At 43.1% G+C, this 16,419-nt stretch overlaps 1 protein-coding gene across 2 annotated transcripts in view; it reads right to left on the reverse strand.

Moving 5' to 3' along the window:
- Positions 1 to 2,094: 2,094 nt before the first annotated feature.
- The window catches only part of DDIAS (DNA damage induced apoptosis suppressor), a 163,095-nt gene continuing 148,770 nt past the window's right edge, over positions 2,095 to 16,419 (reverse strand). For both annotated transcript variants that reach the window (XM_085623235.1, XM_085623234.1), the window contains exon 5: positions 2,095 to 4,769. In XM_085623235.1, the coding sequence (XP_085479361.1) occupies positions 2,361 to 4,769 (2,409 nt within the window). In that variant the 3' untranslated portion in view covers positions 2,095 to 2,360. The remainder of the gene's footprint in view (positions 4,770 to 16,419) is intronic.

Below are 16,419 nucleotides of genomic sequence, written 5' to 3' on the forward strand. Positions count from 1 at the left end.
AAGGGAACCTGATAGCCCGGAAAAAACGTACTCGCCCCTGACCAAAGGCGGATGGACTTCGCCAAATTACCCACTTATTGTTGGGATTATAAAATGAAACAATTTAGAACCTTTAAGAGCACTAAGATACCAAGTGACTGGTTGACTGATAAGATAGAGCCTGCGTCTATGAGGGACTTCACTTGCAAGTACTTTGACCCCGAGTACTGCAAAAAAGCAAGGCTGAAATGTTTACAATCGGCACCTTAATTCTGGCATGAGGTGAGGAAATTAATGGGTGCACCATCATATCACAGATTGAATCAACCCTACAAGAATGCACCAGGAATTCAGTCACGTTTAAAGGGTAAGCTTAGTATCCCATTGTCTTTTACCAAGTTCATCACCATAAGTGATTTATTACATAAAGGGAACAATATGGGCCTGATTTAGAGTGTCAGATAGGTGTTCCCTCATAAATCTGATAGATATCCCTTTCAACCTAATTAGAATTGCATTAGGATATCCGCCAAGTTCTAAATTGGCTATACGTCACGGCAAAGTTTTATGGTTAATACCAAACAAGTCTCCGGGTTCAAATACTACCAAATAAAGTGGTTAAAGGACATCAAGATCACAGATGTTATTATCAATCTCTCAATACTCAAGTTTCAAGTCAACCACTGCAAACATATAAAGAAGGAGATTGAAACATGACATCAGCTACAGCAAGCCGTTGAAACCTGAAGCAACTGCTTACAAATTTATGGCAAGTGCCTATAGATTTTGTGCATAAAATAAGGTGCTCAGCTACTTTAAAAAGATATTACTATTTTATAGTTCATCAGTTCTACTGATTCCCAAAGAAGTTGTCCAAACTGAATCCACATTCACTGGCTAGATGCACAAAATGCAAAGCTGATAAAGCAGATGATATCCCTGTGTTCTCCAGGTGCTGTAAAGTTTAATAATTTGCTGAATGTGAATAAAATCTTTGATGCGATCTTCAGGGTGAAATTAGAGGTAGCTGTTCCTTTGATCAGTTTTGGGGTACAAGAAACTAACGGGGGACTAAATAAAGGTCAAAGTATGTTATTTTTTTCACCTGATATTATTAACGGTTAAGATATGCAAATATTGAAAGGCAGAAACTGTGCCTTGCATTCACGAGAGGCTGCTGGATATCCATGGAATGTTATGTGTATATTTGTAAATAGCACTATCACCTAAGAGATTATTCTGGTGCTGAGTAGGTGCGTGTGCCCAGCCCTGTCTATGGTAGGTTGGTTAATTGAAAAGTCAGGTCTTCAGCTTCTTGCGGAATTCAAGAAGAATGGAGGAGGCTCGAATGTGGAGAGGGAGGTAAACTCGTTATTTGTGTTGGGGGTCTTCTCAGAGGGCAAGTATGAGTTGTATGTTATTTGCGTAGGAGAGGATGTTGTGTGCGCGGATCGTGGTGGCCAGAGGGATCATGTATGCATTGAGGACGGTGAGGCTGAGAAATTAACCTTGAGGCATCCTGCAGATGGGTAAACAGGCTTCTGAGGAAGAAGGTGCCAGACTGCCAACTTGTATTTCCAGCAGAGAGCGGGTCCCTGGATACCAATCTCGTGACTTGTGCCTGATGAGGATGGGATGTGAGACTGTGCCAAATGCTGCAGAGAGCTCCAAGAGAATTAGGGCAGCCGTGTCTCTTCTGACGAGGAACATGCGGATGCCGTCTGTGTCGGCTAGGAGTGCTGTTTCTGTACATGCTGGAGCCTGAATCTAGGCTGCCTGGTTTCTATGTACACAAAAGCGGCCAAAATGATAATTTCCTACCGTCCAGTTACTATAGGTCATCTGCAGAACATATGGTGCATTATGCACTTTAGGTTTTCTGTAAAACATAAAGCTTGTTTGGGTCTGTAAAGATGTGCATAAACTAGCTGTGGTGAATATAAGGACAAAAAAGTAGCAATCCAGTCAGCGTTCTTCTTAGCACGTGTGGCTATGCTTGCTTCAAAACGTACATGCCATAAAGATGTGATTTAGCCATTCATTTAAGAAAATTGAATTAGATGAAACACATAGAAAGGCAGAGATTGCGAAAAGAAACAATGGCAATTAATGCAATACATTTTAAAAAAAGGTACTGAAAGTGTTCCTCACAGTACTTTTTTTTTATACAAAGTGATGGTGACAATTTAGATTTTTTTCACAACCAGTGTTGATGAAGTAGACCAATGTAATAGGAAAAAGAAGAAATAAAATATTCATTTGTGGATGTGAAAATAGGTCAAAACTACACAGTAGAAAAGTACAAGTATGAAGATATTTACACAGCCATACATGGACTACAGCACAGAAAAATAAGATAGAGTTAACATTCCTTTACGTTTTCAAAATAATTGCTTTTGTACAAGATCACTGCATCGGGAAACAATAATTTCTTCTGCAAACAATTCTGGGGACCAGTTACCCTCACTGGCATTGATCTGACCCTGTGAATAAAACAACTGATAGTCACTAGCAACTGAAAGACAGTTACTGTTTCCTGAGCAAGTAGGTGTCCAGCAGGCAGAAGGTTTAAGCCGACAAACAGTATTATTTACAGTCGAGGTACAGTTTGCAGCCTCTGCGGTACACACAAGAACTGCTGATGGTTGTTCATTTGTACCTTCTAGTTCGTTGTAAAGTGAATATTTATTAGTTTGTCGCTTGCTGCTGTTATCTTTATCATAAGCACTATGCCTTCTGTTAACAGCGTAGCAGATCTTGTTATTTTCCACAGGTCTTCCGGTTGGCATCATTGAGATCTTAGGCTTTGGCAATGGTTTTGTGCCAGAAGGAGGGATGCACTCTTCAGTGTCACTTTCGAACAAGTCAGCAGAAGGACTGAAAGGACAACAATCCTCCTGTGTGGCACATATACTTGTGGCTACTTTTACGCCACCAAGAGTTTTTGAGGTCTTTCTTTTGGAACAGTTAAATGCTGGTTGCCTTAGAAAACTACCTTGTAGTGGAAAAATAGATTTTTCACTTTTATAGGTAGTTCGGCTGGTGATGATGGCTCCTTTTTCACAAAAAGATCTTATGCAAGAAAACTGCTGCAACAGTGGAGTGGATTGGGATGAAGGAACAAAATTTTGGGAATCCACATTTTCTTGATCCGAATCAGACTGTGAAGAAATGAGAAAAGAACCACTTTTTTGGATAATAAAATGGTCTTGCTTCTGTGGGGGATCCCTTTGAGGTGAGTTTTCAGAGGGCAAGGAGATACAAGGCTTATTCACAATATGCCTCGTAAACAACACTCTATCTGGGGAAGCACACGAATATATTTGCGGATGCACACTTTTTAGCACTATGTCCAGTTCATTCTCACTAGAATCAAAAAGATCACCAGAACCATTGTAGCTGTTTTGGAAGCTATTGTTACTCGAGTCCTGCAGGGAGGACGTGTGGACCTTTTCATCGGATTTGAGCACTGTCTCTAATTCATTTTTTTCAGATGTGTCTCTTTTGTGTGCTTTTAATTCCGATTCATGCTTTGGCGGAGAAGCACGCTCTTCACATGCAGCACATAGATCTGCATTTTCCTTTACATTGGAACTGGATCCTAAATATTTGGAAAAATCATTGCCATCTGCCGCCTGGCCTACCACACTACTAGTCAATGAGTGACAACTTGAACGATCAATGTTGCTGTATGCTGTGGCATGCGGTGGCTGTGAGCTGTTTGAGGAGAACCCAAAGGGTGAATTTACAGTCAGAGGCTTTGAACTGCACAAAGGATTAGCAATGCCAATTCTTCGTTCATTATGTACTACACCCGGTGACAATCTCAAGGCTTCACAACCTATCTGAGCTGTTGAGTTCTTGTCCTTTTCAACTTTTTCGATGAATTCACTTAGACTTTCTGAGAATGGTAGATCATCCCAAGCTGCAGAGTCCTCTTCGTCACTACAAACTCTTTGATGCTCTTTATCACTATCACCAGCAACTGATTTGAATTCTTTCATAGACGAATAAGAAAAACTCAATTCATTGTCTTGGCAAGAACTCCAAGGTGCTTCTAAATCGTTATAAGACTTGTAAATAACTTTAGTTTTGAAAATAGTATTTTGACCAGTTGCTGTATCTTGCAATGATGATGAGGCACACTTGTCAGAAGACGCGACTCTCATTGGTGTTAATTTATTTTCGAAATTAGTATCAAGTTTTGGAAAACTTGCAGGTACTGCCTCTGTCCATCTGACATCCCTACTGAATTCACAATTCAGTTGTTGCACCAGTTTCTTTCCTTCGGTCCTCTTTGTGGCTGAGGCAACCCGCTCGGCATCCTCAACTGGTTCTTTTGAAGACTGCACAACGATTGGTTTTTCTGCTGAAGTTCTACCGTCCACTGAATGATTAGTCAAAACATTGCTCAGTTGAGCAGTTGAAGAATCTCCAGTTATTGAATAATCCCCTGATGATACTAACCCAAATGACAGTTTCCAAGGACTCAACAAATTGTTTTTGCCTCCTTTGGACTGGATGCGGTTGCGGCGAGAACGGCACAAGCTGCTGAAATCACTGCCTGGCTGATCTACCGGAGTCCCAACAGAGTCAATAGATTGAGAGGTGCTGTGGAAGCAGAGCGCAGCATACTGCAGAAGTCGATTGTAAAAACTGAAAACGGTGAAGCCAATATTTTCAACATTTGGTGATACTATCTGGCAGGCCACAAGATCTATTTCATGCCTGTTTGAATTGAGCAGGCTGTTGTGGGAATAGGAGAGCTGCTCAGCTTTATTTTCTGAACTCTGAAAAAAGGAAACACGCTTTAGATAAACTGTGAATGACAATGGTTTACCATTAATGCAAGTATGATGTTGTATGCGTATAATAGTTATCTTTTAAAACATAACCAGTAGTTGACTAAGCAATTGGGAAAAAAATAAAACTACAAAAAGTAAAGGCTACTCACGAGCAAAATGCAATTATTATTTTTTTTAATTACTTGATTTGTCAACATATACAAAGGTATAGCAAGGTATGCAATTCAAAGAATATTGAAACACAAACAGACGCAGCCAACCTTTCAATGAACATCAGAACAGTTTTTATTTTCTGAGCAAGGTGCAAAAGAAAATGACATTGGCGGCCACCTCTAACAAAATCTCTAAACGCCGTCCCCAGGAGATAACCTTGGCTGCATGATGTGCCCTACCAAGGTATACAGTGAACATATTGGACGTCACATGGTGGATCTCGCAATTGAGCAGGATTATGAGCTGTGACTGGGAACTGAGAGACAGCCTCAGATTAGGAAAACTATATACTTGCTGTTCAGAACTGTTATCTAAGACATGTTTTGACCGGCACCATTTGTATGTGGGAAACAGGCATCTCTATCAACCCAATGTTCCTAATTCAATACAGTCCATGGGCTGCAACAGATCCTCCTTAAACTCTTGAAGGGGCATTCTCCTTAAGCCTAATTGCAGCAAAATAGATGCAGCCTTGATGCTTCATATGTGGAAAAAAGAGGTATGTTGCACAGCTGGCTTCTTTAAAGTGCACTGTGCAGATAGTAGCTGGGTCATGTATGAAAAACCAAACTGCAGAAATATTTTCTATACTACAACAGCATACCTAAAGTACAGAGCAGAGAGATACAAAGTATAGAATACTTGCATCAAGTTATTTTTAATCATAAAACACTGGAAGATTTGTTTTGTCTGTAGAGAAATGATCTGGTCAGGCTCGGGGGAGACTGGTCATTTTCTTGGTATGAAGCGTGTCTCGGCTTATGTTCTACCCAAAACAGACATTGGTTTAAACAGATTTCACAAAGGACACCTTGGCTCACCTTTGGTCCAATGTTGATTAACGTGGAAAGCCAAACAACACTCAAAACCAGCAATGTCCCTGCATCCCAATGATGCAGGGACTATGATTATTTTAAAAGAACTAGCTGTAAATAAAATGCCAGGGTAATCCGAGGTGCATATCTCTTTCTGGTGATTTTAAATATAGCTTTACAAGGATGAAAGTACCTAAATTGGCGAGTATTCTCTCACACAAAGAAGAAAAAATACAAGTGAACACTCGGATATGCAGCAGGCAATAAACAACAATGAACGTGTTTGGGTGCGTAAAGTTAAATAACAAAAAAAACATTCAAAGTAAATAAATATAATAGACGCATGCAAAACTCATTGGCACGAGGTCAAGTAGTCAGTCACACAAAGCCCAAAAAAAAAAAACATGCGAGAAAGAAAAGGCGGGGCGGAACTACATGGAAGAGGAGAGACGCGTGGGCGGAGAGGAGTGCTGTTTGTAGAGAGAGTGATTTTTTGTTTGTTTTGCATGAGATTGTAAGCAGGAAAATCAGACAAAAGCATACGTGTTTGGATGCGTAAAGCAGAACAAACACAGAGAGGCGAGACAGGATAAAAGTGCTGTTTGTGGAGAGAGTGATTTTTTTTCCCGCATAAGAATGTAAGAAGGAAAGGAAAGAATTAACGTGTTTGGGTGCGTAAAGTGAAATAAAAAAAACTTTGGGTGCGTAAAGTTAAGTAAATAAATATAATAGACGCATGCAAAACTCAGGCACAAGGTCAAGTAGTCAGTCACACAAAGCACAAAAAAAAATGCGAGAAAGAGAAGGCGGAGCGGAACTACACGGAAGGGGAGAGACGCGTGGGCGGAGAGGAGCCTGTGAGAACGCGCGGCGGAGATCAAAGAAAAGGCGTGCGACATATGGAGAATGAGGGGGTGTGCAGCCTGGTGAGCTGAATGCGTGTGGCAACAGAGGGAGAGCGTGGCGTACGCACGAAGTGCCTGGTAGAAAATGGAAGCTGTAAAGAATGCGCGTGGTTGTGACAGTTGTTGACAATGCGCGTGATTGTGTTCACATGAACTGTACGCGATCCGCAGCTAGGTAGACTTTTCGGACTGCTTACTATAATCTCGCCTATCCATCCCTGCGGGTTAGAATAGGCAAGACCTAAAAAGGAGTCTAGTCAGTTCCAGACAAGAATTCTTCAAAGAGGTTTGCTTGCCAAAAATTCTTATCGACGGCTTTGTAAATAAAATTGTGCTGAGAGGCAGGTTACAAAAACTGAAACAGATGGTACTTGACTAATTCCCTTTTAAATGTATCCCTCAATGTATTTTTATTAACAGAACTGCAAGGGGATTCCAATGCCCTCACTGTAAGTGTTAGTAACTAGTCACCAAACATGATTTTTTTCTATAAGTCCATAGAGAGGATTTACGTTTTTGTATGTCAGGCACTGTTATGTTTATTTCATGTCTCCCCACTGCTACTGGTCATAATGCAAACGTTTTTACTGTTATCCAATTCAGCTAGTGTTGTATTTCCAATGACGTAGAGGTCTTCCTTGTAGAGAGTTCCTACTTCTAGATGCAAGCTGGTTCTGAAATATCAGTGAGTCAAGCATCGGTTTTTATACGGGGAGCTAGAATGTTATTGGTACGTTAATAATCCGGTGTGAGAAAGTGGCTCTGTATATACTGTTCCCTAATAGGTACAGGGTGTACAGAGTCCACAGTCCCCCAGGGGCTGATAGAGGTCAAAGTTAGGTATGACCTTACTCTCTAAAGTGGTAGCTTGGTCGAGCAGTAAGGCAGTACCAGAGGACAGTGTAAAGCATTTGTTATACAGACTCAGTCAGCAAATGGTCTCACACACTCAATAACCGAACTCTAGGCCAATGGTTTATATATATAAAATATATGCTTGTTTTATTTTTAGAACCACACAGGGAATAAAAATATACTTTCTCAGAATGAGAGGTTGAATATAAATACTTTTGCAATAAGCAATGGATTTTTGTAAATAGTCACAGTTGGTTGCAATAAACAATCCTATTTCCTAAACATAACAATGCATTGAGCTCAATGGTAAATTCAGGTTATTTTGTAATAAATTACTTTTCAGATTACTTTTGGAATTCCAGGTCTGGCTCCTAGGTCCAGCCCTGGGACAATATTCAGAATCAAGTGGTGGAAGTCGACTTAATTACTGTACTGATTTTTAAATAATATTTAGCTATTTCAAAAGTTGACACTTAGAAAATATTTCAAAGAAAACATTCAATGGATCTCTATGGCAAGAAATTCAAGTTGCAGGTAGAGTACTTTATCGTTACTTTTGTAATCCAGGTCTGAGTACCTAGACTCAGCACTGGGGTCTTTATCAGAAACAGGTAAGTAATCACGTTTGCAGAAATTGTACGATTTTAAAAGAATATTTCAAGATTGCAGAAATCAACACTTAGAAGAAATTTCACAGAAAAGCAGTCAATGGTTTCCTATGGAAGAAAAAGCAGTTGAAGGTAAGTGTAGTTGTGGGTACTTTTCAGAGTCAGTGCTGGGCACCAAGATCCAGCACTGGGAGCTCACCTAAGAGCAGGTGAGTAAATTCGTTTTTGGTACTCGGCTGATTTTTGGTGAATATTTCGAGTTTTGAAAAGTTCACACTTAGAATAATTTCCAAGAAAAAGCCAGCCAATGTTACCCTATGAGGAAAATGAAGATCGCGGTTTAAGGGTAAGTTCTCGACTGGCAGAGTTGAAGTTCTGGACATAGACTCAGGGGTCTCCCAGTGTCAGGTAGGTACAGTCAGTTCACCCTCACCGGTTTCCGGACGGCCGGGTGCAGAGCGAGTTAGGCCCAATGTTAGCCTATGAAGAATAGGGGGGCCTGGTTTGGTGACTGCTGACTAGCAGGCCACGCGGCTGTGGGAGCTGGGCTCCTGGTCACTCACTCAGGGCAAGTGGGGAAGTAGGCTAGTGTAGAGATTGCACTGCCAGGGCCACTTGGGCGGCTGGGTGCAGGGTGCTTTTGAGCCGTCGGGCGCTCAATGGAAATCAATGGGAATGTTCCGGTTTGGAAAAAAAGCTGCAAGCTCGGGGACGAGGATGCTTCAGGTGCCACCACCACTTCGAGAGGTAAGTTGGGTAGTTGTAGGTTAGGTGGGTACCCCGGGATTGGGCACAGGGGGCCGCAGGGCGCCGGGTGCAGGGGTGCCTTTTGATGACGGAAATCTTACCCTCTTGTTGATCGCGGTTGGGGTGGCACTCTGTTCTGAGGCTGCAGGCTTCTTCCGGAATGTCGAGGGGGGTCCTTGGGTGCCGGACTCGGGGTCACAGTCGCCGTGGGGTCGTCCTCAGGGTCTTTGTCCACTCCGGCACTGGCCAGGCTTGGCTGGTGCAGAGTGTGCTGGGTTCGCGGTTCCCGGCTGCTGCCAGGGGTTAGAGGTAGGTTTCTGAGTAGAGCCTCTACTCATGGGAGTCCCAGGGGCTTAGAGCCAAAAGGTAGCCAGGTCCTCCGGGGTTTGGTGAGGTTGCTGGCCACGAGAGATGCCGCGCTGGTGCAGGTCTGGGAGTCGACAGGCCGGTAGGGCTGGGGCCAAAGCAGTTGGTGTCTTCTTCCCTTTTTAGCAGCTGCAGGGCAGGTCTTTGTTCTTCTTGCTCTTCTTGTAGTTTTTCGAATCTGGAATCTAGGGAAGGAAGGTTCAGGGTGCCCCTAAATACTAGATTTAGGGGCGTTACAGGTAGGTGAAGGCCAGGGACCAATGGGTCCTTGTCCTGGGGTGGGTACACCCCCTATCCTGCCTCTCTCCTGTGGGAGGGGGGCAGTAGCCTAATCCTGATAGGGTAGGGCCCCCCATCTTCAAGATGGCGAGAGCCCGGAGATGTGCTTCACCTCGCCTCCCCCACCTGTGGGTTGGGGTGGGCAGGCTGGCACATCCCCTGTCCTTGTATGGGGTTTCCGGCCAAGCTTCCCGCCAGAGTGGGGGGTTGCAGTGGCCTGGGGAAACTCCAAGAGGCGGCATGCCTTTGAAGCTTCCCTTTGCTCATCCTGGGGGAGGAGATTTATCACCTCACCCAGGATGTGCATTGTTGCAGGCCCGGGAGAGCAGGGGCTCTCCCACCCAGGGGTCCAGCAACGTGTCTGCTGTGTGGCAGCCTGGGCAGCCTCAGAGCAGACGGGGATTGTAGGTTAGTTGTAAGGGGGCATCTCTAAGATGCCCTTTGGGGTGCTTAGTACATTAAATCCCACACCGGCATCAGTGTGGGTTTAATGTGCTGAGAAGTTTGATACCAAACTTCCCAGTCTTCAGTGTTGCCATTATGGTGCTGTGGAGCTCGTGTTTGACGAGCTCCCAGCACCATGTACTCTTAAATGGCAGCACTGCACTTACAGTGCCCAGGAATGGACCCGGGTACTGTAGGGGCACAGGGCTCCTGCGCCCACACCATAGGCGTAAGGCACCCAGCTAGAGGGGTGACTGATATATGCCTTGGCAGTGTAGGTAATGGGCATGGCACACAGATGTGTGCCATGTCGACTCTTTGTTTTGTCCTGCACCCAGACACTCAGCCTGCAAAGGCAGTGTGTGTGTGTAAGGGTACAGGGCCTCTAAGGCTGGCACAATGAGTGCTGCAGCCCCTAGAGGCCTTCCCTGGCCACAAGGCCCTGGGTACCTAGGGTACCATTTACCAGGGGCTGACATGTGGCTAGGGTTTGCCAATTTGGAGTTGGTGTGTTTTAAGGAAGGAACATTGGCCCTGGGCACCTGATTGGCAGGAGACCAGGGTACACTTAATCAAAGTACATTGAGCAATTTAGCAAAAAGTGGGGGCATACCATGCAAGAAAGATGGTACTTTCTCACATCCGGTCCCTAAAACATTTCATGGTACAAATATCAACATGTCTGTGGAGAGCCTAGTTACCAAGCAGCCTCCCTCTGCCCTCCAGCTCCAATCACCTCCAAACCAGTTCAGCCTGAACCCCTGATGAGGCAATTCAGCACTATCTGCTGGCAACGTCCGAGGATTTCCCACGGAGCAGCAGGTAGAGCCAGGAGTTGTCTCATTCTTGAAGGTGCTAGGAGGAACAGTGCTTATCAGTGACTCATGTCAGGTTCCCAAAGTCTATGTTCATACCTCCCTAGCTCCATTTGTGTGTTCGCTTTTTGGTGCGGAGTTGGCAGTCCACTTGGGTAAGGCCGCTAAGAGGTGAGAGTGAAAGTAAGCTATGTAAGTGAAACAGTGAATTTATCCTGGGTGTTTTCAGGAAACCTACATGCTGTAATGTTGGCGTTGATAATATAGCCTTAAAGCCCTCTGTAGCTGGCTCTACCGGCCATTGAAGGCTCGCTCCAGTGTTGAAGTCCTGAGCCGAAGGCAAGGGCCTTTAACAAGGGAACGGGGCCTTTAATGGCCGGTAGTGCCTGCTACAGAGGGATCTAAGGTGATTAGACCATTCTGCATCTATAGGGCAGGATATTCTAATTTGTAAAACAAAGGCCTCACACAGCCAGAGGGGGTTGAAATCCCCTCGGTCTCAGTGAGGCCTTTCTTAAACATTGCAATATTGATCCTCCAGGTTTTTACCAGCCATTAGAAGCCAGGAGCACTCCATTGTTTTCAATGGAGCACTCAACATTCCAATGTTCTAATACTTATTAAACACAGGATCCAACTTCATAGTCAATTTACGTTTATCTGAAGAGACATGGTTTGGGCTCTGTCAGAGGTCGACCAAACTTCTTATTTTAAAGTATGGCTTGAATTGTCCTGCTGTATAGATTCTATGAATGGCCCTTAGGGAACAGTACACTGTGCCCTCTCTATTATTACTATTTGATTAGAAGAGGCCTTTTATTAACATTAAATGTCTTGGCGAAAGCCTAGATTTAGGAAATGCAGTGAGGTCAGTCCTGCAGTAGAGGTGACGTACTGCACAGACAAAGGTATAAATGTTTAGTACAGCACTTGAGAAAGAGGGCTATTTAGCATTTCTTCCTATATAGAAAATGTTAACATTCTAGAGTTTCAAATAAAAAAAAGGGAACATGTTAAGGCACATTTCCCCACAATGTCCAATAAAAGAGAAAGCACTGTAGATGTAGGCAAAATGGAATGCTAAAAGTTAAGCATAGTTTTCTTTCACAATTTAAATCTGGTACAATAGAAAATATAAGCAAAGGCACCAAATATTTTGTGATTTGTGATTTAGTGCGCCTTTCTAACTCATGAAGAAGAAATGCATGCTAAAACGTGCTAATTTTGGCTGGACTCTTCCCAAGAGTAATAGGGTCAAGGCTGACTTGCATATGGCTGGGTCCAAACTGAGGTAGCATGGTGAGCAAAAGAACAATGGGTTGGGCTGCTAACCTGAGCAATTGCCTATGGTTAAACAAATTGCAAGCATGCCTCATCACCTATTGCGTGTTTTTTGTACTGCCCTAAATGGCAAGAGTATGCCCAGACGTGGGTCCCATGCTCACTGTGCCACTGGAGTCAAGCTATACTTTGCTGATGAGTTCTTATCTGGGCGAAATCAGTCCTAGACTGCTTGTGTTCCAGTTCAGTAAGGACCTGTCTCAGAAGTTCGAGCTGGACTGTTCCCATGAGGCAGGGGTCAAGGCTGCATATGGCTAGGACCAAACTGAGGTGGCATGGCAAGTAAAAGAAAGAGCGATTGCCACTGATTAGACAAACTGCAAGCATTCCACCCATCACCTTATGTGTGCTTAAATAAATACATTAAACCAATGCACATTGAATAAGTAATATATACAGGCAAGTGCCAGGATTAAAGAATGTTCATCAGTTAACTGTCGTTACCTCCTGAAAATACTTGTTTTGGACATGCTTTTTACCTTAAATGTTCCATTTATTCTTTCTTCAACCCCATCCGAGTTTATATATTTATTTCTAGAATGGACTTGTATATTTAAACTAGCCACATTAATTGTTTTACACTAAAATTCAGTCAACCTAGCCAAAAGGCATAGGAGAGCTGCACAGGATCAAAAAGAAGCACGAAGGCAACGAGTGATAGGAGAGATAGCAGAGATACAGACTATTAATGTATTGTGATGTAGTGTTCTTTTAAGAGGCGAGTCTTCAAATATTTACTAAATTGGAGCTGCATTAGTGTGGTCTTGCTGGATACAGGGTTGTTGTTTTCTTTTTCTTAGTATGCATACATGGCAATTCTAGCAGAAACCTAGCCAAAAGGCATAGGAGAGCTGCACAGGATCAAAAAGAAGCACAAAGTCAACGAGTGATAGGAGAGATAGCAGAGATACAGACTATTAATGTATTGTGATGTAGTGTTCTTTTAAGACGCGAGTCTTTAAATATTTCCTAAATTGGTGCTGCATTGGTGTGGTCTTGCTGGATACAGAGACGTTCCAGATCCTGGGTGCATATACGATATATGAAAAGAACTGGAGTCGTGTTTTTCTTTTTCTTAGTATGCAGTTTGATGATGTCCTGGCTGCCTGTGTGCTAAGAACCTCCAGAGATGGTGAGCTTGTCTGTAAGATAAGTGGGGTGTGCAGATTGTGATTGTGTTGTAATGATGCAGTTGATTTTGAAAATGGTGCAGGCCGACAAGGGGAACCAATTGAGTTCCATCAGGATGGAAGTTATGGATGATCGGATCATATTTTTCAGGGCCTGGATGAGATATGCGGAGGTGTGTAGGATGCCCTTAAGGTGTGCCAGTGTGGCATCTGGGAGGCTAGAGAGCAGGGTGTTACCACCTTCCAGATGTGAGATTATGAGGGAGGATTTAAACAGTAATTTTGATATTGCTTTCGTTACAAGAGAGCTGGTAACAGGCCATTACCATCTCTGTTTTTTTTTTTGGGCAGTGTGTCCCTTGACAGTGAGGTTGTTGTCCAGGATTACTCGAAGTTACCAGGCATTCAGCAAAAATTGTTGTTTGAAGTCGTGAAAGTTCATGTCATTGAGACAGATTTTTTGTTTGTTGTTCTTGGAAAATAACAGAATTTGTGCCTTGTTTGGACTGAGCTTCAGATAGGCACTAGACATCCCGGTCTGGATGATGTGCGGGCAGTGTTTGAGGCGTGTTGTATATGTAGCATAGGAAACTTTCAAGTAGAGGTGTATCATAGGTATATTGGTGAATCTTGATGAGGAGATCTATGAGTAGAGCACCTAGCGAGTCCATGCAGAGGCTGAAGATGACAGTAGACAATATGGAACCCTAGGTGCTCTTCAGTAGACAGGGCATCTTTGGGACCTGGAGGTGCCCATGTTCAGAAACTTGTGTTAGTTGGAAAGGTAGGAGAACCACCAGTGAAGTACACTGCTGTTAAATCCCATTGAAAACTTCAAGTTTATTGAAGGGGTTTATTGGTTACTAATGGTGCAGAGATGCATCGATTATTTTGGACACGCGCATGATGGGATTCAACACCCGAACATGTTCTTTAGTGATTGTATGCATTATGGGAGTTGTAGTGCTTTAGGTAACTCGCATGGATTTACGCTGAACAGGTGGTGATCTCGTTAAGTAAAAAAAGAAAGAAAAAAAAGGGGGAGGTGATTGGGTAGAGGGGGCAGAAGCGAGGTTGATAAACCAGGTGATTCAATGGTGTCGTGAATTTCTTCTGCCTCCAAGAGAGGAGGACGGACGTTGTTTAGCAGGTATGTGACGGGGGTATAGAAGAAAGCGAGGGGGAGAGCGCGCAATGAATGAAGTGCGATAAAAATGTTTGCGAGAGTACGCGAATATTTATCAAAATAGGATGCTTGTTTTTGGTAGTTGCGTGAAGAGAAGGGTAGATGTTTAGAAAGGCATAAGAATCATGGTTTGACGGAGAGGGAGTATGTAATATCGGGATGTTAGTGAGTGGCTACCACAGAGGATGGGGAAGAAAATGAGGTTTTGTTTGAGGGCAATAGGTGACGCGGTTACTGTATAGGAATGTTTAGGAAATTACAACTGAATTAAATATGCATACGCAATACAAACACAAGATAAACTATAGGACGCTTTTAAATTTAATCGGGGCAAATAATATTGTTGAATTCTATGTATGTTTTTTTAAAATGGAGTGGGATTGACAAAACATGTGTTTTAGAAAACACAGCAGTGCACTGTACATTAATGCTTGTTTAATTGTGATTTTCAGTTACCCCTGACGAAGGGCCCCTGGAGGGCCCGAAATGCATTGGGTTTCAAATAAACTGCTTTTGATGAACTTTGCATTTGTACGTATTCTTGACTGAGAGGTTCGGATGGCCCATCTTGAATATGAGAAACACAGAAAAATGGCATTTTCCTGCATGTGGATTTAAACGGTCTAAAAAGGTTGAAATACGGATGAAAAAGGAAGAAAACGGATGACATGAAAAAATGAATTGCAAAGGCAATAGCAACTGTGCCATGGTTTGGGGCACAAAACATGCCCCAGGATGATGTTGTTTAGTATACAACGTGCTGTTGGGGCTGGGCACGTCACCATTGAGCACGCAACGATTAACTGGAAGGACTGATAAATTTGATAGAAAGGTGTGCAACCCGCTCCCATATAACTCTTCAGTAGACAGGGCATCTTTGGGACCTGGAGGTGCCCATGTTCAGAAACTTGTGTTAGTTGGAAAGGTAGGAGAACCACCAGTGAAGTACACTGCTGTTAAATCCCATTGAAAACTTCAATCCAGAAATGAGGGTGGGATGGTCTACTCTGCCGAAGGCAGCTGAGAGGTCTACCAGGAGGCCCAGGTAATCTTCATCTGTTTTGTTGTACAATTACTTAAGGATTACATATTTGTGGTATGAATGCAGACTAAGGCAGGCCCTCAGATATATATATATATATATCAAACGTGTACCCAGACTCCCTTGCCATTATGAAGGGTCCTATAGGAAATAATGAAAGACATGTTTCCAATGATAAGTTCCGCAATACTCTGTCATGGGCACATGTGGGACATGCTGGCTTCCATGGGACCAGTCGTTTGGAAAGGAAGTTATAAAACAGAGGACAGACAAACATCTTTATCGGGCGAGATGCACAATTACCAGCAAAACTTGGACACAAATTGCGGTCCTTTGTATAAAATATTAATTGAGGGAACACTGTGCAGGTGCATCAGTTGTTGCATAAATACTACCACCAATTTTTAGGGTCGAAGGGATTTCATCAGAGGGATAATGTGAGCAACCCTGTCAGGAAACCAACAACAACCAGTATAGTGGTAAACCTCTGGACATTTGGAAGGTCTGATAACAAATCTTAACATGGTGTGCCAAGTGGCAGGTGGTATGGGTAGGGGTTGAAGCAACCCATTTGGATGAGAGAAGGTTACTTTTGCTACGGGAACACATGGGGCAAGTCTGAACAAAACATTTTGTATCTGTTAACCTATTTTCCCACCAAAACCAACAAACAATTCTGTATATTCTTTTGTTCTACAAGTTGCCGTGCTAGAAGTGAGGAATGGCACCACTCCATTACTCTCTCTCCTAACTCTACTATAGTAATGTACATATGTTAATTCTAATAAAAGTAGCCATTTTGAACTACCGGATTATCCTGCTTTAACCACTCTTTAAAGCTTAACTGAGCAATGACTTTCTTGACCGCAGATAGAAATTCTTCTTAACT

Source organism: Triturus cristatus, chromosome 8, assembly GCF_964204655.1.
Source record: "Triturus cristatus chromosome 8, aTriCri1.1, whole genome shotgun sequence".
NCBI classification, from domain to species: domain Eukaryota; kingdom Metazoa; phylum Chordata; class Amphibia; order Caudata; family Salamandridae; genus Triturus; species Triturus cristatus.